Source organism: Anabrus simplex, chromosome 1, assembly GCF_040414725.1.
Source record: "Anabrus simplex isolate iqAnaSimp1 chromosome 1, ASM4041472v1, whole genome shotgun sequence".
NCBI classification, from domain to species: domain Eukaryota; kingdom Metazoa; phylum Arthropoda; class Insecta; order Orthoptera; family Tettigoniidae; genus Anabrus; species Anabrus simplex.
In genome coordinates this window covers 1,598,993,013-1,599,017,369 of record NC_090265.1, presented here as the reverse complement: position 1 = coordinate 1,599,017,369, position 24,357 = coordinate 1,598,993,013, and the positions used below count along the sequence as shown (strand labels likewise).

General features: G+C 40.3%; 1 protein-coding gene across 1 annotated transcript in view; it reads right to left on the bottom strand.

Moving 5' to 3' along the window:
• Positions 1–19,353, bottom strand: part of LOC136881098 (sodium-coupled monocarboxylate transporter 2) — a 286,910-nt gene extending 267,557 nt beyond the window's left edge. Inside the window, exons 1-2 of the mRNA XM_068229293.1 lie at positions 19,229–19,353; positions 549–773 (exon numbers count right to left, since the gene is read on the bottom strand). Of these exons, the coding sequence (XP_068085394.1) occupies positions 549–759 (211 nt within the window). The 5' untranslated portion in view covers positions 760–773; positions 19,229–19,353. The remainder of the gene's footprint in view (positions 1–548; positions 774–19,228) is intronic.
• Between the last annotated feature and the right edge of the window lie 5,004 nt (positions 19,354–24,357).

The following is a 24,357-nucleotide window of genomic DNA, read 5'->3' as shown; positions in this document are numbered from 1 at the left end:
TGTGTGGGGGGACATTGATCTATTGATTGATTCATAGTCATTCAGGGCTCTAGTGTGGTGTATGATTTGCAGGGGTGTCAGGGACTGGGGAAACAGTCCGTTCCTTTGTCAAGGAAGATTAATATCTCTTGACCCAGCCAGAAATCGAACCCGGGACAAGAGGGCCGGAGGCCGGCTGACCACTCAGCCATGGAGCCGAAGTAAATTCGTGTTCTTGTCGCGAGGTAGGACAGCTTTTTCAGGCACATCCCTAATGGAGATGAGCAGCACGTACATCTTTTTATCCACATAGGCCTACCAGTCCTGACAATCTTAACTTTTGACAGTACCCAAAAATCGAACCCAGGCCTCCGAGAATGGCAGTTAATAATGCTAACCGTTGCACTACAAAGGTAGATCACTTTCTAAAGTACCGTATCATATGTCCTGATTCCTTTTCGAGCTATTTACTACATTAGCCAACTGATTTTTAAAAGTTTCTCCAGATGTCTGTTCCAACAATAGCCAATAGAATGTCTAATACAGTATATTACTTCGTCTGTACTTACCGAGGATCGTTCTCACGCCTAGGACGGAACGTACAATGGACAAGATCATAGAAAATGTGGAAGCTTGGCTTCCTCTTGAGAACACATAATCCTCCTTCGTGGTTTCCTTCTTACCAAAAAAGGTGTTCCGCAGGGGAACACCGACACACAAAATGGTAAACACGACGAATAAGACATAGTCCCAGACTAACGATGTCGTCGTGGAATCCATCGTTGCTTACTACCCTGCAATAATAACGATAATATTAGCAGAGAGAGTTAAACATATTACGGTCAAATTATTGGTCATGACATGATGGAAATAACAAGATACAGAAAGACACATTAAGCAACGAATGTGGTGTAGACTGTTCAGTTGGTAATCATCAGGAATGTGGATCGGGGTTTGATGTTTTAAATCAGGGGTCACAGAACATAACGTGGGAAAGAACTACTTATCAGCTAAGAATATTTTATTAAAACGAAGTGTGATGAAATAGATTTCATTCTCTTACAACATACGGAGTAATATTATTATAAATTCAGCAATATAAATGAATTTATAAGAAATATAAACATTGAAATGAGAAATGAGTTGTAACTACGATCACTTTAACATTGAAATCGTTCTGAAGATGCCAAATAATGTCACTAAACATGGCCTCAACTCGACTCGTCACTGTGTTGGCTGAAAGCTGGACGGATTGAGTGGCATTTATAAATAAAGTCCCACTTTTTGAATTATCGAACAAAAATGTTCCTAAAAAGTGGTATCTCAAGATTTAATTAACCTGGTGTCCGGCTCCATCACTAACTGGTTAGTGTGCTGCCCTTTGGTTCAGAGGGTCCCGGGTTCGATTCCCGGCCGGGTCGGAGATTTTAACCTTAAACGGTTAATTCCCTTGGCTCGGGGACTGGCTGTCTGTGCTGTCCCCAACATCCCTGCAACTCACACACCATACATAACACTATCCTCCACCACAATAACACGCAGTTACCTACACATGACAGATGCCGCCCACCCTAATCTGAGGCTCTGCCTTACAAGGGCTGTACCCGGCTAGAAATAGCCACACGAAATCAAATTAAATTAAATTATGCTGGCGCGATTTCCTCTTTACAGTACTAACCCGTGAGTCACGATATGAAGCCCCCGGTTGCTACTGAAATTTTGTACGTTTGTTTTGAAAATATTGCTTGTTATCCAAGTAACTCCTTCTTTCCTCACAGAAAAATGTCAAGGAAAAGACTTCTCAATCCTGCCGAATAGACAGTATTGCAATGCACTTCAATGTTTTCTTTCTTTCGTACGGCCACACAACAAACGAACACGTTTTCCCTTTACCTCTGCAAAGAAATAGTCTTCAGCCCACTCACTGTGATAATGGCTGGTTTTCTTGGTCGTACCTAACATTGTAAACAATTTACAGCCTGTCAATACGATTGCATCAGAGCACACTGCACACTGATAACGCTAGCAACGGGGAAGCAAGGGAGCGGAAAACTGAAGAGCCAGTAAAATAAATAAGTGATCTACCGAAAATACAAGATGGTCGGACACAACGTGGACTGGATATATGAACATAAGAAGTTTCGTCATGCTGATAAATGATTTGAAAAGAATAATAATTCGATATGGAGCGTCCTTGTCATTTTATGAGCTGCTAAATTTAGCCAATTAGATCGGTTCGCGGGCGAATTCAAATGGGCTTCACGAGGCGATGTTTCTAAATTTGTTTGTGACTGAAGACCGGATTGAGAGCATCAATCGAAAAAAACAAAAATTGACGCCAGGGGAGGGATTTGAATACGGACCTCCGAGGTGACAGCAAGTAGGCTACGCTACGGTGACGCCGGCTGAAGTCTGCGGTGTGTTTGATGTTGTTTTCTTGGCATGGCTCCAAGCCACGCGCAGACGTAGCAACTTCGCCTCCCAAAGCCCATTTGAATTCGCCCGTGAAGCGATCTGATTGGCTAAATTCAGCAGATGACAATGGTGTGAGATACTGAATTATTATTGTCAGTATGGCCAACCACCTGACCCTCATATAGGCCTACCTGGTTTACATTGTTTTCGACCACTGAGTATATCCGCGAGCAAGCAGTAGCTTGCGATCGACAGTTTAGTGACCCCTATTTTAAGAGTAATAAATAAGTTACAAGATTGCGAGCGGCTCCAGGGTGACCTCGATAGTGTTGTGAGATGGACGGTGGGCAATGGTATGATGATAAACTGGGTTAAAAGTCAGGTTGTAAGTTTCACAAACAGGAAAAGTCCTCTCAGTTTTAATTACTGCGTTGATGGGGTGAAAGTTCCTTATGGGGATCACTGTAAGTACCTGGGTGTTAGTATAAGGAAAGATCTTCAATGGGGTAATCACATAAATGAGATTTTAAATAAAGGGTACTGATCTCTGCAGATGGTTATTAGGGTATTTAGGGGTTGTAGTAAGGATGTAAAGGAGAGAGCATACAAGTCTCTGGTAAGACCCCAACTAGAGTATGGTTCCAGTGTATGGAACCCTCACCAGGATTACTTGATTCAAGAAGTGGAAAAAATCCAATGAAAAACAGTTGTGGATGATATCCGACAAAAGAGTAGCGTTACAAAAATATTGAAAAGTTTGGCTGGGAAGACTTGGGAGAAAAGAGACGAGCTGCTCGACTAAGTGGTATGTTCCGAGCCGACAGTGGAGAGATTGCGTGGAATGACATTAGTAGACGAATAAGTTTGAGTGGCGTCTTTAAAAGTAGTAAAGGTCACAATATGAAGATAAAGTTGGAATTAAAGAGGAAAAATTGGGGGCAAATTTCTTTTATAGGAAGGGGAGTTAGGGATTGAAATAACTTATCAAGGGAGATGTTCAACATTTTTTTTTTTTTTGCTAGTGGCTTTACGTCGCACCGACACAGATAGGTTTTATGGCGACGATGGGTTAGGAAAGGAAGCGGCCGTGGCCTTAATTAAGGTACAGCCCCAGCACTTGCTGGTGTGAAAATGGGAAACCACGAAATCCAGCTTCAAGGGCTGCCGACAGTGGGAATCGAACCCGCTATCTCCCGGATGCAAGCTCACAGCCGCGCGCCTCTAACCGCACGGCCAACTCGCCCGGTGTTCAATAAATTCCCAATTTCTTTGAAATCATTAAAGAAAGGCTAGGAAAACAAGAGGAGAGGGAATCTACCACCTGGGCGACTGCCCTAAATGATGATCAGTAGTGACGATTGATTGATTGATTGATTGATTGATTGATTGATTGATTGATTGATTGATTGATTGATTGATTGATTGATTGATTGATTGATTGATTGATTGATTGATTGATTGATTGATTGATTGATTGATTGATTGATTGATTGATTGATTGATTGATTGATTGATTGATTGATTGAAGTCATATAAAGTATCAGGCGGACCGTATGTAGGCTATATATACTGTGTGCTGTAGGCCAAATTATTAGTTTTTGTTGTTTCGATACACATGACACAATTTAGGATTGAATGGTCTACCTTAACATGTGCGAGAGGCTTCCAAGACTTTAACAGCTAACGAACTATGAATATGAGCTGTTGCAGATTATGTAGTTTTAGGAAATATCGTAAACTAGCGAACATAAAACCTCTTGAGCCCAGCTCGAGTTTCTTTGGTATCCAGTTTGCCCATACAGTGGTAAATCGCAACTTGTTCATTTACTCTTGTCTGGAGACATTATCTGTCTGTCAGAGCAGTCTACTATGTCTAAACGAAAGAAAACAGAATTTTGCAATTATTTTCCACTGGTCCTTAATCCGTTAGAGGAGAGATCCTCACTTGGACTCTGTGTAAGTAGGGTAGCATCCTGCTTCACAGAATTTTTTATCGAGCACGTTCAGAACGTTTTAAGCAAACCCCGGACCTTGGCGAAATGGAATTCGATAGGGAGCTATCAATATTAATGAGGCTTATGAAAGAAAGAAAGAAAGAAAGAAAGAAAGAAAGAAAGAAAGAAAGAAAGAAAGTAGAACTGACTGAGTCAGCAAAGAGGATGTGTCTGAATGTTCTAAGAGTTAATGATATTCGGGTAAGGGGAGATAACGAGGAAGATGTAGGAGATTATAAAGTGTACTTGACGGGTGTTAAAAACGGAAGGGAAGAGTGTGGGGGTAGGAATGTTTATCAGGAATACTATTGCACGCAACATAGTTTTTATTAGGTACGTAAATGAGCGAATGATCTGGATAGATTTGGCGGTTGGAGGAATTTGGACGAGAATTGTCTCAGTGTATTCACTATGTGAGGATGCAGATGAGGATGAAGTTAACAAATTTTATGAAGCATTAAGTGACATCATAGTCAGGTTCAACAGCAAGGATAGAATAGTGCTAATGGGCGGTTTCAATGCGAGAGTTGGAAATCGAACTAAAGGATACGAAAAGGTGATTGGTTTTTGTGGCGAATATATGGAAGCTACTGTAATAGGAATGGGAAGCGTTTGCTTGACTTTAAAATCAGGGAATCTGTCAGGAATGTGAGGGTATTCCGGTTTTAGTTTTGATGATACAGACCGCTGTCTGATATGTAGTGAAGTAAGTATTGTAACTGTTCAAATCCCCTTACAAACATTCCTCTGCATTATTATTTTATTTTATTTGTATTATTACTATATTTGTATTATTATTTTATCTGTATTATTATTATTATTATTATTATTATTATTATTATTATTATTATTATTATTATTATTATTATTATTTTACCGGGAGGTACACCTCTACGCCGCTCATTTAAATCTTGCGGCTAAAAGAACTCCTCTTCTGGAGAAATCGTGGACTTGAAACTACACCTACTTAAACCGTTACTCAGAAGATGTCACTACAGAAATCTAATGAAATTTTGTTATTTTGAAGTTTCATGTACTGTATGAAATTCTACGTGATTTCTTTACCATTTATCAAGAAGTTGGGACTTTTTTCAACAGATGTCACTGCTAATAAACTATGATCATGCACCCTGATGCGAAGTGGAAGAACTTTGATTTGAAGAAGTTTTGTATTCATAAGTTATTTTTTTACTAAATTATGTTCATTCATTTTTGATCTTTTCTTTCCGCCAGTTTTGAATTTAGCCAATCATGAATTTCTGTAATTAATTTTCCGCCTATCACAGGCTTCTTCCTCGATTCTGAGTGTCACTTTTGATGTTAACCAATAAAACCCTGTGGGTGTGTCTTGATTATTCATGAAAGGTCTCGAACTTTCCCCGAGGGTTTATAAACTGCAGATTGTTACGTCTCTTGGCCATTTGATCGTCATCTAACTAAGTGTGTGTGTGTGAAGCAGGAGGCGAGAGGTGCCTCTTTCATCAGGCAGCATTTCTTCAGCAAGGTAATGGCCAATTAACATCTTTATTCCTTGCTAGCTCCGCAGTTTAACCCGAGGGAAAGGTCCGAATCTTTAACCATGTAACCAACTTTCCTGAAATGTAATTTCTGCCAGCTCATGCAATAACTGCATAATATCTTTAACTGTAAATCGACGATAGAAGGTGATGTACCCTCTCGAGCTCACCTTCATGTTGGTTTGAGGTGACTACGTTTTGTAACTGGTTTTCTTCCTTTCAGTAAAGTCTTAATTATTCTTACACGAGTCACCTCCATAGTTTTGGAATAGCCCCTATTTCATAGGCCTAGTGCCCTTTAGGTTCTAAGAAATCATGTCTAGGAGTGCAAGCATTCGCCTCCTTTCATGTTGTGTTTGGGCCATTTATTTAACTGTTATTTCTTTTACACGAAGGTCCTATTTGTTGGGTACGAGATACCCCTGTTTCAATTTGTAAGCTGGGCCATGGAAGGCCAAACGGTGTAAGATATTTTTGGTGTTGCCTTGTATAGGCTTGAAAACTGAGAGCCTGTTAGCTCTTTTTTTCAAAGTAAGGTTAGTGAATGCCTTTTGAAGCCTTGATATTGTGAGCTGGGAGCCAGCGCTGGTATAAATTTGTACTCTTTTGTAATTTTGAGCTGGGAACTCAAAAATTGTAAAACTAGGGGCTTGTAGCCCAAGAGCGTGAAAATTCTGTAATCTTGGATCTTTCTAAGTCTTGTTTTTTAAATTGCTATGTCATTGTTATCTCACTAAAAGTGAAAAGTCGTTAAAGTTTGTTGTTTCTTTAAAAATATAACCTTTGCTAAAGTTTTAAATCAATTCGTGACATTGTAGTTAGACCCATTCACCCCGGCACCTTCTTTCACCTCTGCTGGTCCACGGGTAACCCCGTAACAAGTTGTAGCAGAGCGTGGTTGAATGGGTCTCTTGTAAGCCCCTTTTGACGGCTAAACATTGCATTCGGATCAAACTCTAAGAATTTTCTCAGTTGCTGATATTTTTTTTTCTATTTTCTAAATTTGTAAAATTTGTAATCCTTCAATCTGGAGGCACGCTTGCGGCAGATACAACCAAACTGAAAGAGTCATTAGAGTTACCAATTAGTCTCCCAACTTTGGGAGAGAAGAATATTGATGAGGCTCTGTCCACTATCATGGACAACACCACCGAGCTAGCTTCTGTAGTAAGTTTTTTGAAGTAAGTAATCCTTCTGATCACCAACTTACGAGAGTGCAGGCAAGATTGTTCCACTTTTATAATAGGGTGAGCGATCTATTGTCTCTAAAATTAAAGGAAGATCATGCTAAGGAGGCGAGTAATTTAACTGATCATCTATCAAAAATGTCCGGTAAAGTTAGTCAATTGTTAACTGGGACAGCTATTCCCAAAACCGACCAAGCCACTATTGTAAACATAGCTAATGAGGAGGATTCTTCCAAGGTTGAAGAAGGTAGTAAATCTGCGGCAACTCAACAAACTTCTGCCCCATTAGGAAATGAGCCTGATCGTCGTACCTCAATTCCACCTTTCTGTTTAAATAATGCTTTGTCTGAAGCTTCTTCACCTCCTAGACCGTTACCTACTATGTCACCTGGCTTTAGTAGTTTGTCTCACCCTTTGGCTATGTTACTTAGGGGAATTTCTAAATTTTCGATTAATTCTACTAATGACGTCATTTCTTTTTTAAGATTTTTAGTTGAATTTGAAGATCACGCAGTGTTTTCGCTTTCTTCTTCTCAAATTCCTCAGATTATTTACCCTTATTCCATTGGTGTTCTCTCGGAGAAAATAGTCAGAGCCATAGCTGAACAATCTTCTATAGAAGACTTCCATGCACACCTTCTGGCAAATTTCATTCCGGCTCGAGCCATGTCTCCTTTAATTCAAAGATACTATTACAGAGTACAGCGACTGGATGAAAACTTGCCGACTTCATCCAGGACATTAAGTTTTATACAAGGGTATTATTTGCTCTTCATTTCCCAGAAGATCAAATTGTTCAGACCATTGTGGAAGGCATCTCCCCACCTTATAGGTCATATCTGTGCTTTGCGTCGCGTCCTCAAACCTTTGCTGAATTAGAGGCTATGGCGGTCTCAACCGAAGGAGTTAGGTATGCCGACACCTTACGTGTCGCTAAGGAGCCCCCTCCGTCCTCGAGTAATTTTCGGCCTCAACCTCGCCGAACCATCACCACCCGCAAATGTTATGCTTGTGGGTCGGCAGATCATCTCCGTAACAAGTGCCTTTTGATTAAATCCAATGGGACAAAGAATGGGGCAGGTTCATCACAAGGATGATTCAAGTGTGGCTCCTTTAGTCACCTCGCCAAGAATTGCCCTAACGCCAATAGCACCCCGTCCTGTTGTCCTGTTGCAACCTCCACCAACTCGAATAATCGAAAGTGACTAGTAGCATCGGCTGAGTCGGCAAATTCATCTTCCCAAGGCTCGGCCCCGGTTAAAACCTCCGAAAGCTCGGAACAGAGTAGAAGTTCTTCTAACCCCGCAGTTGGATGTCCTAAAGAATGCCTTAAGATTGCGGCGGAGTCCCCCGCACTTGTACCTTTTCTCAAGATTGAGTTGAATAATGAACCCGTTGCCGCTCTATTAGACTCTGGAAGTGTTTGTTCTATTTCGGCTGAATGGTACTCACAAGTAAAGTCTGTCTGTAAATTTCCTGATTATTGTTCGACTTCAGTTCAATGCGTTTCGGCTAATTCTTCTCCATTAGAAATTTTAGGTTTCCTATTTGCCAAAATTCGTATTTCTAAATTCACTTGGAAAGTAAAACTGTTTGTGGCTAAGCACTTGTCTTGCCCCATTATATTAGGAGAAGACTTCATGTCTCATACCGGTCTAGTGCTGGACATTCAGAGCAAGTCGTGCACTTTCAAATTTGCCAAATTTTGTAAAATTCCCTTGCTTAAATGTAATTCTGCATCATGTTCTGTTTCGCCTACTCAGGATGAGATGTTGTTAGACCTTAGACATCTACCTGAGGAGCAGGCTGATAGTATTCGTAAGTTGTGTCAGTCGTTTGCGGATGTATTTTCCGATACTCTTGGTGTTACTGACCTTATTGAATACAAGATTGAGGTTACGGATTCGATCCCAGTTAGATTTCCTCCTGATATGTTATCGCCTTCTAAAATGAAGGCCCTCAAATAGATCATCGACCAAATGCTAAAAGATGGTATTATTCGACCCTCTAAGTCGGCGTATTCGTCGCCCATTTTTCTGTTCCGAAACCCCAAGGTGGCTTCAGGCCTGTGATTTACTATAGGGCATTAAATCGGAAGGTGGTGTTACAATCTGTGCCTCTTCCCGACCTTCACTCTTGTTTATCATGGTTTCGGAAAGCTAAGTTCTTCGCCATCTTAGACTCTAATCAGGCGTATAATCAAATCCCTATAGCCGAGGAATCAAAACATCTAACAGCTTTTGCCACGGATTGGAACTTGTATGAGTACAACCGCGTGCCTTTTGGGATCCCCACGGGGGCAGCTGTGCTAACCAGCCTGCTAGATAGGGTCTTCTCTGACATCAAGTTTGAATACTCATACCATTACCTTGATGATGTCGTCGTATTTTCTGAGACCTTCGAAGAACACTTCGTTCAACTGAAAAAGGTCCTTAATCGCCTTCTTAAGACAGGATTAACTGTGAAGTTATCTAAGGTAGTTTTCGCTAAGCCTTCCATGACATTCCTAGGGCATATTGTGTTGCCCGATGGTGTTTCTATTGATCATTCCAGAACACAGGCCATCCGTGATTTCAAACCACCTAAGGACATCAAAGGTATTGCCAGATTCATAGGTATGGTGAATTTATTCAGGAAATTTATCCCTAACTTTGCTAACAGAGCGGCGCCCTTGAACTTACTTCGTAACAAAAGGCGTCAAGTTCGAGTGGGGGCATTCTCAACAAGCCGCTTTCGAAGACCTGAAACTAGCTCTCTGTAACGCCCCTGTCCTTGCTTTGCCTGATTTCTCGAAGAAATTCATCGTTCAAACCGACGCGTCGTCGTCGGCGGTGGCTGCAGTCCTTCTTCAAGAGACTGAACTCGGGAGGCGACCCATCGCCTATGCATCTAGGACACTATCGGCTCAAGAAGCTAAATATTCCATCTATGAACTTGAGGGTTTGGCAGTCTTATTTGCACTAGAGAAGTTCCACCTCTATCTGGAACACGTCAAATTCGACTTGGAAACTGATAACCAAGCCTTAAGCTGGGTCTTATGTAGGCCGCGTCGTACTGGTCGCATAGCCCGCTGGGCATCAGGATTTCTGCCTTCCAGTTTGATGTTAGGCATATAAGAGGGTCTGAAAATGTTGTGGCGGACGGACTGAGCCGCATGTTTGTTCACGATGTGGAGACCTCCGAGTTGGAAGATAGTTCTTCTCTTCCCGAGTCCATACCTCCTGGGGTAAATGGCATTCTAACTGATGCCCCCATGTTGTTTAGAGATACTGAAAAATATCAACGCGAAGATCCAGTGCTGGTCCCTATTATTGAAACCATTTCTTCTGGGGAACATGTCGTCCCTTATGTATTGAGGAATGGTGTTTTATGTTGCCCGTCGGGGCATGATAAGAAGATGAAAGTTGTGGTTCCAGCTGTTCTTGTACCTATGATCTTTAAGCACTATCATGAGACCCCATTATGGGGACATTTAGGCATCTTCCAAACTCGAGAAAAGATCCGAGAGAAGTTTATTTGGAAAGGTATGGACGGTGAAATTCGTGAATTGGTAAAAGCTTGTAAACCTTGTTCGCTTAGTAAGCCCACCTTGTCCACTAAGCTAGGTCTATTGTCTTCTCATCAAGCGTCGCGCCCCATGGAACGCCTCTACATCGACTACGTAGGACCCTTCCCCCAATCAAAGGGGAATGCCAACAAATTCATTCTTGTGTGTGTAGATGGTTTCACTAGATTTTCCTGGTTATTTCCGACGAAGCTGGCTACCGCTCAGTCCACTATTTCTTGTTTAAATACCATCTTTGCCTCTTTTAGTCCGTGTCAATATATAGTTTCTGATAATGCTAAAGCCTTTACCTCCAATCTCTTCCGTAAATTCTGTTTTGACCTGTCTATATCACACGTAACTACTTCAGCGTATTATCCTCAACCATCTCTGGCTGAGCGGGTCAATCGTAATCTGAGATCGGCGCTCATTGCGTTTCATCATGATGATCGCTTCAGGTGGGACACATCCCTGCATTGGTTGGCCTTCGCTTTGAATTCGGCGGTTCATGAATCTCATAAGTTCACTCCAGCTCCTTTAATGTTTAAGTTTGTGCCTAACACGCCACTCTCTAACCTTTGGTCTCTTAGTGATATTCTACCTGAGACAATAGATCCCGATAACATTAGAGATCTATGGAAGAAGGCTAAGGCCAATCTTAAGATTTCTCATGGAATGGTTAGGAAAATATATGATCGTTGACGGAGGCCTACCAATCTAAAAGTAGGAGATCAAGTCATGGTTAAAAGCTTCGTTCCCGCGGGCAAGCTTGCCCCCAGATTTCATGGGCCGTGCATCATTTTAGATTTCCTGATTCCTGTTATATTATTAGTGAGCAATCCAGCCACCGAGAGGATCTTTAGGGTTCACCTGTCTCAGGTGACACCTGTGTAATGTCATTGTAACTTAGCCATCTATGTTTTGCAATAGTGTGAAGGTTATATATTTTTAAGAGGCCTTCTGCCCCAATTTATTTTAATTGTTATATAAATATGTATTAGATGTACGATCTTTCCCTCTGGTTTTCCTGATGTCAGTTCCTGAGTGGCCATTACCAAGCCACCGCCTCCTGCAGATCCACACCGTGGCATGTAAAGCCTTCCACGACGCCCAGTCCTCAGCTTCACCAATAAAGATCGTACCCTAAATCGCAAGTCACCAACAACACTCTTTTCTGTCGCCGAGATCTTACTGTTTCAGTGTCTCCGCAGCCGTTCGTCGCCGTACCTCCACTGAGGTGGGGTACGGGCCTACTCCACTCCCGTGATGTCTACCTGTGTACGGCGTGCCGGAGTCCATCTCCAGGCAATGGCTGAAGTGCGGCGCACCAACCGCCAACTCATCTGGGGACTGTACATATACTTTGGATCTGCGGCGTCCTTCACGACGACAACCCCTCTCATAGTAGCGGGAGAGGTGTATCTGAGGGTACTTGAGGGGTCCCGGCGACCTCAACTGGATATCGGCAGCGGCGGCAGTACTTGCCGTCAAAAATATTCATATGTATTTAACATTCTGCAGCAACAGAGGCACTATAAAGCTGAAGATTAACGAGTTGCTACCTGACTACTTAAAAAAACTTATTTTTTTTCCCTTCAAAGTTAAAGAATATTTTCTTAAAAATTCTTCTGTGTCACCCTTTGGAGGGACATTTGGGGGGGGGGGGAGGAGGTCTGTACCGGGAGGTACACCTCTACGCCGCACGTTTAAATCTTGCGCCAATTAAAACTCCCCTACAGGAGAAACTCTGAACTTAAAACTAGACCTCTTTAAACGTTTGCTCACAAGATGTCACTACCTTAATTTTGTGATTATGAAGTTGCCAGTACTGTGTGAATTTCAACTTGTTTTGTTTTCTGTTCCTCAAGAAGTGTTGACACTCTCTCGTAGATGTATCTACTAAAAAACTAGGATCATGCACCCTGGTGTGAAGTGAAGGAACTTTATTTCAAGAAATTTTGTATTCATAAGTTTGTTCTTTACTAAATTTCGTTCATTCAGTTGTGGGTTAGCAATATTTATCTTTCTTTCCGCCAGTTTTGAATTTAGCCAATCCAGAATTTCTGTAATTAATTTCTAACCAATCACGGGCTTCTTCTTCGATTTTGTGTGTAACTTTTCATCTACCAATAAAAGAGAGAGGGTGTGGCTTAATTAGTCGTGAAAGGTCCCGCACTTTCCCCGAGGGTTTGTAAACTATTGATTTTCTCGTCTCTCGGCGACTTGTTCAACATCTAACTAAGCGTGTGGACGTGTAGCAAGAGGCGGGTGGTGCCTCTTTCATCAGCCAGCAGTTCTTCAGTAAGGTAATGGCCATTTAACATATTAGTTCTTGCTAGCTCAGCAGTTTAACCCGCGGGAAAGGTCCGAAACTTTAATATGTAACCTACGTTTTTAAACATATAATTTTCTGCCGGCTTATATAAAGACTTCATAAAATGTGCAACTGTAATTCGAGGATAGAGAGTGATTTACCCTCTCGAGCTCCCCTTCATATTGGTTTGAGGTGACTGCGTTCTGGTAACTGGTTTTCTTGCTTTCTGTAATGTCTTAAATTATTCTTTTACGAGTCACCTCCATAGTTTGGGAATAGCCCCTGTTTCATCGGCCTAGTGCCTTTTAGGTTTTAAAATGAGTATTTAGGAGTGCAAGTACACGCCTCCATTCATTTTTTTATTTCGGGCCATTTACTTAAAAAAATTCTGCTAAGGCCCAGTAGATTGGGTACAAGATACGCCCGTGTCATTGCTGTAAGTTGTGCCTTGATGGCAATTAATTGTAAAGTCTGGTATTACCTTTAAGAGGCTTGAAATTCTGAGAGCGGGGCAGCTCTTTTCTGGTATTGAAAGAATGCCTCTGGGAGGCTTAATATTGTAGTGAGGAGCAAGGGCTCCGCGAATTAGTGTATTTCTGCCCTTTGAACAAATTTGTGGTTAGGAGCTCCAAATTGTAAAGTAAAGGCTTGAAGCCCAAGATCAGTTTATGCCACCTATCTTATCTTGACTCGACCTGTTTGTTGATACTGGCACCTCTTACATTGTTATTTGTTGTTGTTTTTTTTTTAAAAGAAGAAAATATAACCCTTTCTTAAAATTTTAAATTAACTTTGACTTTGTAGTTAGACCCATTCATCCCGGCACCTTCTTTCACCTCTGCTGTTCCACAGACACCCCGGAATAATAATAATAATAATAATAATAATAATAATAATAATAATAATAATAATTTTTTTTTGTGGTACACTTTCCCCGGCCAGTTAAACTGCGCATCTTCTATAAAGCTATCTATGTAAACAAACTTGAACTGGTGTACTACAAGATACTTTGGTTTTCATCAGTTAGATGTCTCTATTATCGGTTTTAATTGCTCACCCTGTCCGACTCGTTGGCTGAATGGTCAGCGTACTGGCCTTCGGTTCAGAGAGTCCCGGGTTCGATTCCCGGCCGGGTCGGGGATTTTAACCTTCATTGGTTAATTCCAATGGCCCGGGGGCTGGATGTTTGTTCTGTCCCCAACATCCCTGCAACTCACACACCACACATAACACTATCCTCCACTACAATAACACGCAGTTACCTACACATGGCAGATGCCGCCCACCCTCATCGGAGGGTCTGCCTTACAAGGGCTGCACTCGGCTAGAAATAGCCATACGAAATTATATATATATTGCTCACCCTAGCGGGACGAATTGTAATTATTTTACAAAGGAATGTTTATTTTTGCAGTTTGCGAACCTTAGGTTTTGAGAATTGTTTCGTTTATGTTTCAAATTTGTCAACACTTCAGCTTGTTCCTTCTTCAATGGTAATCAACCTATCAGAAACTTGTAAATATTTTTTCTAGCCAATTAAAATTGGGGGTGTGTTTTAGAATTCATCCTATCAGTAAAGAGTTCTGCAAGCTTCCCTTTAAAAATACTATAAGAGCTGTGCGCTTTAGGGCCGTACTGTCTGAATTGCTCCAGTGTGAGGAGGGTGAATTGACATGAACCAGGAGACAGGGGCTCGAGCGGCGTTAGGAAGGCCCAGCGACTCAAAGTAATGACAGAATTTTAATAGATATATGATAGCTTCGGCGCATAATTTGACGGGAAGGTTTGGACCTCCTTATTTATTTATCTATTTATTTATTTATTTATTTTATTTATTATGTTCCCGGGAATTTTGCCACTAAAACGTTGACTACTGCTAGAGCTGCCATCCCCTTCCACTTTGCTCTCTTTATTTGATCATCCCAACTTCCTCTTCTGTATAAAAATACTCTTAGTTATTCTAAATGTAAATTTCTAAATTTGATGCTTTAAATGTAGAATTTTTGGCAAGTTTGAGGCCTCTATCTTATTCCCTACTTGGATATATATAATATAAGGGAACAAAGAGTTACTACCCTCAGTTGGGTATTATTCAACTTGGCATGGGCTGACTACAGTTTCTCAAAACCTCTACAATTTTTTAATATTCGGTTTTAATATTTCTTATTCACCCCGGTGAAGAATAGGTTTAGCCTCTGTATCACTGGGCCATAAGCCCACTTAGTGTTTTAACTATTTCTATAAGAAGGGTAAGTATTTCGCCACCTCGCCTGTTGTTCATGGCCAGTCATATTCAACCTTTCTTTTTACACTAAAGCCATTTAATATGGGCAATCATGCCCCTGTTTTGTCGGTAATTGTTCCTTGTGTTAGTTTCCTTTAAGAACAGTGAGTTATAAACTGTTGAGCAATAGAAAAGCCCACTTCGGGGCAACTTGGTGTAAATATTTTATGAAGGACAACCGATAGGTTGTCAAGTGGAACTAAAGTGCGCAGTAAGAAGTTGATGCATCTGCGAGGCTGGACTCTATCATACACTAGTATCCAAAAGCAAAAGTTACGAAGGCAACAGGGGATGGACCCCAAATCGCACTACTATGAGATTAAGGGTAGATTATTAAAATCAATCAAAGACATTTATGTTGACAATTGGGCTGCAGTGAGAATTGACAGTAGAATGAGTTCTTGGTTCAAGGTACTTACAGAGGTTAGACGAGGTATGGTATGAAAATTAGTCTTTCGAAGACTGAATTGATGTCAGTAGGTAAGAAATCCAAGAGAATAGAATGTCAGATTGGGAATACAAAGGTGGAACACGTGGATAGTTTAATTATTTATGATGTGCGTTCTCCCAGGTTGGTAGAATAGTAAGTGAGATTGATTCAAAGTGCAGTAAAACTAATGCAGTGAGCTCACAGTTGCGAACAACAGTATTCTGTAAGAAGAAAGTCATCTCCCGGATGAAACTATCTTTACATCGATCTCTTTTCAGACCAACTTTGCTTTAAGGAGTGAAAGCTCGGTAGACTCAGGATATCTTATTCATAAGCTGGAAGTAACAGACATGAATGTAGCAAGAATGACTCTGGTACAAACAGGTGGGAACAATGACAAGAGGTTACTCGGAATTCGGAGATAAAGGCTAAGTAAGGAAGGAACTCGATGGATGCAGCTGTTCACATAAACCGGTTTCGGTGGTGGAGCCATGCAAGGCGAATGGAGGAGGATAGATTACCCAGGATAATAATGGACTCTGTTATGGTGGGTAAGAGGGGTAGAGGGAGACCAAGGCGACAATGTTTGGATTCAGTTTCCAACGATATAAAACTAAGAGAGATAGAACTAAATGAGGCCACAGAACTAGTTAAAAATAGGGGGTTTTGGCGACGATTAGTAAATTCACAGAGGCTTCAGACTGAACACTGAAAGGCCTAACAGTCTATAATGAAGATGTATGTATGTATGTATGTATGTATGTAGGTATGCATGTTTACGTCTTACAGACTCACAGGTCTTGTAGCATTCTTTTTTTTTTTTTTTTTTTACAATTTGCATTACGTCGCTTTTTAGCGAGGGATAGAGAAGGCCTAGCAGATGGAAGGAAGTGCCCTTGACATTACTTAAGATATAGCCGTAGCATTTGCCTGGTGTAAAAATCGGAAATCACGGAAAACCATCCTCAGGGCTCCCGACAGGGGCGTTTGAATCCACTATAATCCAGAGGTAAGCTCACAGCTACGTGAACCTAACAGCACGGCCAGTTCCCTCGATACAAAAACATTCTACTAACACGTCCATTACATGAATAAATCAAAATGTTAGATGTTCAATACATTTAAATAGTTCATAATGGAGGCAAAATAAATTGTAGTACGAAATATTGGTCATCAATAATAATAATAATAATAATAATAATAATAATAATAATAATAATAGTCCGACTCGTTGGCTGAACGGTCAGCGTACTGGCCTTCGGTTCAGAGGGTCCCGGGTTCGATTCCCGGCCGGGTCGGGGATTTTAATCGCTTCTGATTAATTCTTCTGGCTCGGGGACTGGGTGTATATGTCCGTCCCAACACTCTCCTCATCATATTCACACAACATACTACACTACCAACCACCACAGAAACACGCAATAGTGCTTACATCCCTCCATAGAGGGTTGGCGTCAGGAAGGGCATCCGGCCATAAAAACGGGGCCAAATCCACATGTGCGACGCAGTTCGCACCCGCGACCCCACAGGTGTGGGAAAAGCGGCAGGAAAAGAATAATAATAATAATAATAATAATAATTGCCTAGCATTTGCAGACGATTTTGCAATATTGTCAGAAAACCTAACAAGTGCAAAAACGGAAATCAATCTCTTGGAAGAAATAGCCAAAAAGACAGGTTTGAGAATCCCCGTAGAAAAACAGCTTTTTATTTCAAATATCAAGAACGGTCCTGAATTTTTGTCAACATATATTGGTGCAGTGGAATGAGTGTCACAATTCAGGGAGAAAAAATTCAAGAAAATGGTTTAGACAAGTCTGCAGTAGAAGAAAGGGTACACATGATGGAAAGAGCATATGGTATCACAACGAATATTTATAAAGAAAGTGTCTATCTAAAAATCTCAAAATAAAACACTACACTACAGTGGTGAAACCGTAATGCCTTTATGCAAGTGAATGCCTGGTACTAAACTATAGATTGTATAATCTTGAGGTACTAGAAAGGAAATCATGAGAAAAATCTTAGGCCCTTTGAAAACAACAGACAATGGAAATTATGATCTAATGATGAATTATACAGGAATATATAACACACAACACACACCATAAGAATAAGGAGATTGCAATTTTTTGGACATATTTACAGATTAACAAAAAGGTTGTTCATGTACCTTTGGGGACAAAAAGGCAACAACTAGCTGGATTCAAGAAGTTAAAGAAAGATTTAGAAAGGAATAATATAAAAGAACAAGTAAATTTGGACAGAGAGAATTTTAGAAAGAGGGTAGTATGTATGGAAGGATTCCACGGAAGATTGAACAAGAAACCTTGTGCGACGTGGTCCGAGGACAGAAAGAAACAGCATAGTGAAAGGATGCAAGAATATTGGAGGGAACGGAGGACAAAACAACATAGTATGAAGAATTGAATTAATATTGGCACGTGGTTCTTATCAGGCCCCATCAGAAGTAATAATAATAATAATAATAATAATAATAATAATAATAATAATAATAATAATAATAATAATAATAATCATTTCTTCTTTCTTAATCCGTTTACCCCCTAGGGTTGGTTTTTCCTTCGGACCCAGCGAGGGATCCCACCTCTTCCGCCTCAAGGGCAGTGTCCTGGAGCGTGAGACTTTGGGTCGAAGGGATACAACTGGAGAGGAGGACCAGTACCTCGCCCAGGTGGCCTCACCTGCTATGCTGAACAGGGGCATTGTGAGGGGTGAGGGATAAACAAGGAAGAGGGAAGGAAGCGGCCGTGGCCTTAAGTTAGTTACCATCCCGTCATTCTCCCGGATGAGAAGTGGGAAAGCACGGAAAATCACTTCGAGGATGGCTAAGGTGGGAATCGAACCCACCCTAGTCAGTTCATCTTTCGAGGCTTAGTGGACCCTTTTGTAGCCCTCATACCACTTTTCAAATTTCGTGGCAGAACCGGGAATCGAACCCAGGCCCACGGGGAATGTCAGCTATTCACACTAACCACTACACCACAGAGACGGACAATAATAATAATAACGCAACGTTAACGGTTTTTACGTCCCTGTAACTACTTTTAAGGTTTTTGGGAACACCAAGGTGCCTGAATTTCGTCCTGCAGGAGTTCTTTTACGAGCCAGTTATATAATGTTATTGCAATACTTGAATTAACTTCCTTACTAGTTCTCTTAAATTAATCCGCTAACCTCAATCATAAATTCATTATCAATCATTAAATTGTGGTCATTGCCGAATATATATTTAATAAATACGGCAATATTTCACCAGAGACCACATCGCTGCTCCTGCAAACCCATGAAAATCGCATTAGCTGAGGGAATTAAGAATAGGCCGACAGTTGCCGTGGGCACGAAATATTTAATTGAACTAAAATATAGGGAAATAGTAAATACATCTTATTTCTCATTCATCGCAGAGATTTTGGGACTAACAATGTATGCTGCTGGAAATAAGGTACTTCATAGCACTTCAATAAATTCAAACACTTCGCAGAAGAGAATTTGTCCTTCTTCCGGAACTATTTAACGCAATTTCTTAATTTAACGCCTTACCTGCACTTTCTGTAGATATCCTTATGTCAGCTCTGTCACTGCTAATGTAACTATGAAGCCTTCATAATTTTTTCTGTTGCAATTTTCAAGAAGGGTTAGAGAAGAGTGCAGAACGATAATTTCTGCACTAACATGTTAAAGTGGCCATTTGCCACAAGTGCTCAGAAAGATAAGAAGAAAAACCCGTGTGGTATCTCCTTGGCTTTTAACAAGGATGACCTTCCAGTGGACGTATATATCTGCACTACGAGTCCTACTTCGAAGGAAATTGTTCTAAAACTTGTGATCTAAACTCAGACGAGATGCGATAAGCGTCTGCATTCAGCATTGAGGCCCTAGCTTCAAGTTTCATCACAATGCCACAAACATCACATACAAAGTACAGTACATTTTCCGTCCAAATATAACAGAAACAACGACAACAACAACAAATAATAATAATAAATTATTATTATTATTATTATTATTATTATTATTATTATTATTATTATTATTATTATTATTATGGATTTAGGAATTCAAGTACATGCAGAGAGCAGATTATAAACCTCAAAACTATTTTTACCTACAAAAACCTCAGCACCTCACCCTATGTAGCAATTTTCGTTGACTTCGAGAAGGCCTACGACTCGATAGACAGACAGTCCCTCTTTGAGACGTTGAGTGAAATGGGACTGGATAAGAAGACTTTGAATCTTGTGAAGGCTACTCTAACGAACACGATGTCCAAAGTCAAATTCAGAGAGGTATTATCAAAAATATTCGAGATCAAAACAGGTGTTAGACAAGGAGATTGTTTGTCCCCGATCTTGTTTAACTGTCTTCTGGAGAAGATCATTCGGGAATGGACGAACACACTAGCTGACAACTCTGGATTAAAAATCGGCTACAAAAAAACAAGTTAACAGTCACTTGCTTAGTCTTCGCAGATGACTTCACACTCTTAGCTTCAAGTATGTAAGAAGCTACGTACCAGCTATCCTCCCTCGAACGCATAGCAGGTAAAGTAGGGCTAAAGATCGCTGTCAACAAAACAGAATTTCTGACCAACATCAGAGAAGCACCCAACTTCATTTCTTTGGAGGACAAAATAATACACAAGGCCAACTCATTCAAATATCTTGGAGAATGGATAACCCCAAATGTTAATGAGGACCTTGCAATGAAGAGTAGATGCACTAAATTAGAGAGAGCTTATCATCTTTGTAAAAACATATACAAGTCTAAATCCCTCTACTTGAATCTTAAACTTAGACACTACAACACCGTAGTAAGACCATCTGTACTGTACGCCTCAGTATGCCTAAACATGACCCGGAAAGGACAACTCAGAAAACTGGAACTGAAAGAGCGAAAGATCCTCAGAAGGATTATGGGTCCCATTAAAGAAGAAGATGGGTACAGAATCAGGCACAAGAAGGAACTTGAGAGCATTACAACAGCTATGAGGAAGAGAAGACTAATGTTCTATGGTCACGTAATCAGGATGGACAGCCAGAGACTCACTTCAAGGATCTTCAACTCTGTATCTAGAAGGAAAGCTACAAATGCCAAATGGACGAATTTAGTTAGGAAAGAACTACGATACGTAAACATTGATCACACTGACATTTACAGCCGAGATAAGTTCAGAAAGTTAGTCAAGACATCCGACTCTCTCCAGTCATTAACAGCTAAATCACTGCGTCCAGGAGTAGGAGTGAAATGGACTCAAAAAAGAAAAGACATCCCTAGTGCTAGAATGAAGGAACACTGGGCCAAGAGGGAAAAAAAAGCTCACCAAAGTTAAGAACCACGTGCTCCATCGTAGGCCTAAACGAATAGTAATAATAATAGTAATAATAATAATAATAATCATGTACCGGGAGGTACACCCCAACGCTGCGCATTCAAATTCAGCGCCTAAATGAACTCCTCTATTGGTAAAACAGTGAAAGTGAAACTACACCAACTTAGAACTTTATTCAGAAGATGTCGCCACAGAAATATAATGTAATTTTGTTATTGTGAAGTTTCCTAAACTGACTGAATTTGTTCTAGTTTTGTTTGCTATACATCAAGAAGTTTGGACATTCTTCCACAGATGACACTACTAAAGACTATGATCATGCACCCTGGTGCGAGGTGTAAGAACTTATAATTTAAAGAAGTTTTGTATTCCTAAGATTTTCTTTCTGATTGATGTTCATTTATTTTTGGGTTGGCAATATTTCCTTTTCCTTCCGCCAGTTTTGAATCTGGCCAATGAAAATTTTCTGTAATTAATTTTCCACCAATCACAGGCTTCTTGTTCGATGTTGAGTGTTACTTTTGAATTTAACCAATATTCCCTGAGGGTTTATAAACTGCAGCTTTTCACGTTTCTTGCCAATTCATCGTCATCTTTCTGAGTATGCGTGTTAAGCAGGAGGCGGGTGGCCTCTTTCGTCGGCAGCTAGAACATCTAAAGGTAATGGCCAAATAACTTTATTCTTTCCTGCTACCTCCGCAGTTTAACCCGAGGGAAAGGTCCGAATCTTTAACCATGTAACCAACTTTTCTGAAATGTAAATCTTCTTTCGGCTAATGTAAAAACTTCGTAAAATCTTTAACTGTAAATCGGGGATAGAGAGTGAATTACACTCTCGAGCTCCCCTTCATCTTGTTTAGGGGTGACTACGTTTATCTCTTACTGTTTTTCCTGCTGTGATGTGTTAATGTAATTTCTATACGAGTCACCTCAGTAGTTTGGGAATAGCCCCTGTTTCATAGGCCTAGAGCACTTTAGGTTTTTTAAGTGTTCAATATCTTGGAGCGCAGTATGCCTCCATTCAGTTTGTGTTTAGGGCCATTTACTTAACCTGTTCTTTTCCGCAAAGGCCCTACAGGTTGGGTACGAGATACCCCTGTTTCAAATTGTAAGTTGGGCCATGGACGGCCAGAGAGTGTAAGATTTTTGAGGTTGCCTCGGGGAGGATGAAAGAAACGGAGAGCCTGTTAGCTCTTTTTTCAAGTTTTATAGTTGTAAAGAGTGCCTTCGGAAGGCTAGGTAGTGTAATTTTAGAAGCAAGTGCTCTTGAATTAGGGGATTTCTGCCCCTCATTAAACAATTCCTCTTCCTTTTGTAAAATTGTAAAACTAGGGGCTTAAAGCCCGAAGTGTTAAGGTTCTAAATTTTGGACTTTTCCTAATCTGGCATTGTACCTGATTGTTATTTTTCCCTTGTGGAAATTTGTTAAGTTTGTTTTTTATAATGAAAGAAATATAACCCTGTTTAAGTTTTAATTCAATTCTCGACATTGTAGTTAGATCCATTCAAACCCGCACCTTCTTCCACCTCTGCGTTCCACAGATACCCCGGAATAATAATAATAATAATAATAATAATAATAATTATTATTATTATATTAATAATAATCATATTTGTACCGGGGGTACCTTCCCCGGCCAGTTAAACTGCGCGCCTTCCATAAAGCTATCTATGTACACAAACTTGAACTGATGTACTACAAGGTACTTTGGTTTTCAACTATTAGATGTCTCTATTATCGCTTTAATTGCTCTCCCTAGCGGGACGAATTCGAATTATTTAAAAAAAGGAATCTTTATTCTTGCAGTTGGCAAACCGTACGCTTTGAGACTTGTTTCGTTTATATATCAAAGTTGTCAACACATAGCTTGTTCCTTCTTCGATGGTAATCATTCTAGATGGTAATCATTCTAGCAGCCAATTAAAATTGAGGGTGTGTACTGGAATCCGTCCTATCAGTAAAGAGTTCTGGAAGCTTGCCTTTAAATCTATAAGAGCTGGGCGCTTTAGGGGCGTACTGTCTGAATTGCTCCAGTGTGAGGAGGGTGAATTGACATGAACCAGGAGACAGGGGCTCGAACGGCGTTAGGAAGTCCCAGCCACTCAAGGTAATGACAGCATTTTAATAACTATGTGATAGCTCCGGCGCATAATTTGAGGGGAAGGTTTCGACCTCTTTGTTAAATGAATGAATGAATTAATTTATTTATTTATCTATCTAATATATTCCCGGGAATTTTGCCACTAAAATTTTGACTACTGCTAGAACTGACATCCTCTTCCACTTTGCTCTCTTTATTTGATCATCCCCATCCCAACTTCCTCTTCCGTTTAAAAATACTCCTAGATATTCTAAATGTAAATTTCTAAATTTGTTGGTTAAATGTAGAATTTTCGGCAAGTCTGAGGATTCTATCCTATTTCCTACTTGGATATATGTAATGTAAAGGAACAGAGAGTTATTACCCTCTGTCGGTTCCCATTCAACTTGGCATGGGGTGACTACAGTTTTTCAAAACCACTAACTTTCTTTAATCATATTTGGCTTTAATATTTGTTAGTCAACCCGGTGAAGAATAGGTTTAGCCTCTGTATCATTGCGCCATGATCCCACTTAGGGTTTTAACTATTTCTATAAGGAGGGCAAGTGTTTCGCCTCCTAGCCTGTTGTTTATGGGTAGTCATGTTCAACCTTTTCTTTTTACACTAAAGCCATTTAGCATGGACAATCATGGCCCTGTTTTGTATGTAATTGTTTCTGGTGTTAGTTCCCTCAAATACAGTAGGGACAATACGTGACACTTCCGGATTTAGTCTTGTTAAAATGGGAGACAAGTCGCAAGTGGCGCTCCTAGTGGCTTGACCTGATATGCGCGCTAAATTCAAATATCAATGGAAATATGTATACGGAAATGGATAAATAAATTACGTCTAGAAATAAAGTGTTACTAAGATATGAACTTCAAAGTTGTTAAAGCAATTCTGGATAAATGAATGAAGAATTGTTTAACAGGTTATTATTTAAAGACTGAAATTAGACATATAATCAAGTTGTAAAATGGACTGCTGTGAAAGGGCTTGATCTTTCATTTATACATTACTTTTTTAGCTTTAGCATTCCTGCCTGAACGTTCACGGCTAGATTTTTCTTTTTTCTCATTTTAAAGCATTGTATCATCGTATTAAAACGCTTGTCAACAAAAATATCGACACATTCCTTACACACGATTCAATGAATTTACGTTTATGAGCTGGACAATTTTCCTTTCAACCTGAAGCCTACTAACAGAAAGAAAATCTATAAATTTAGCCGCAAAAACATTCAAAATTTCCCTATAAG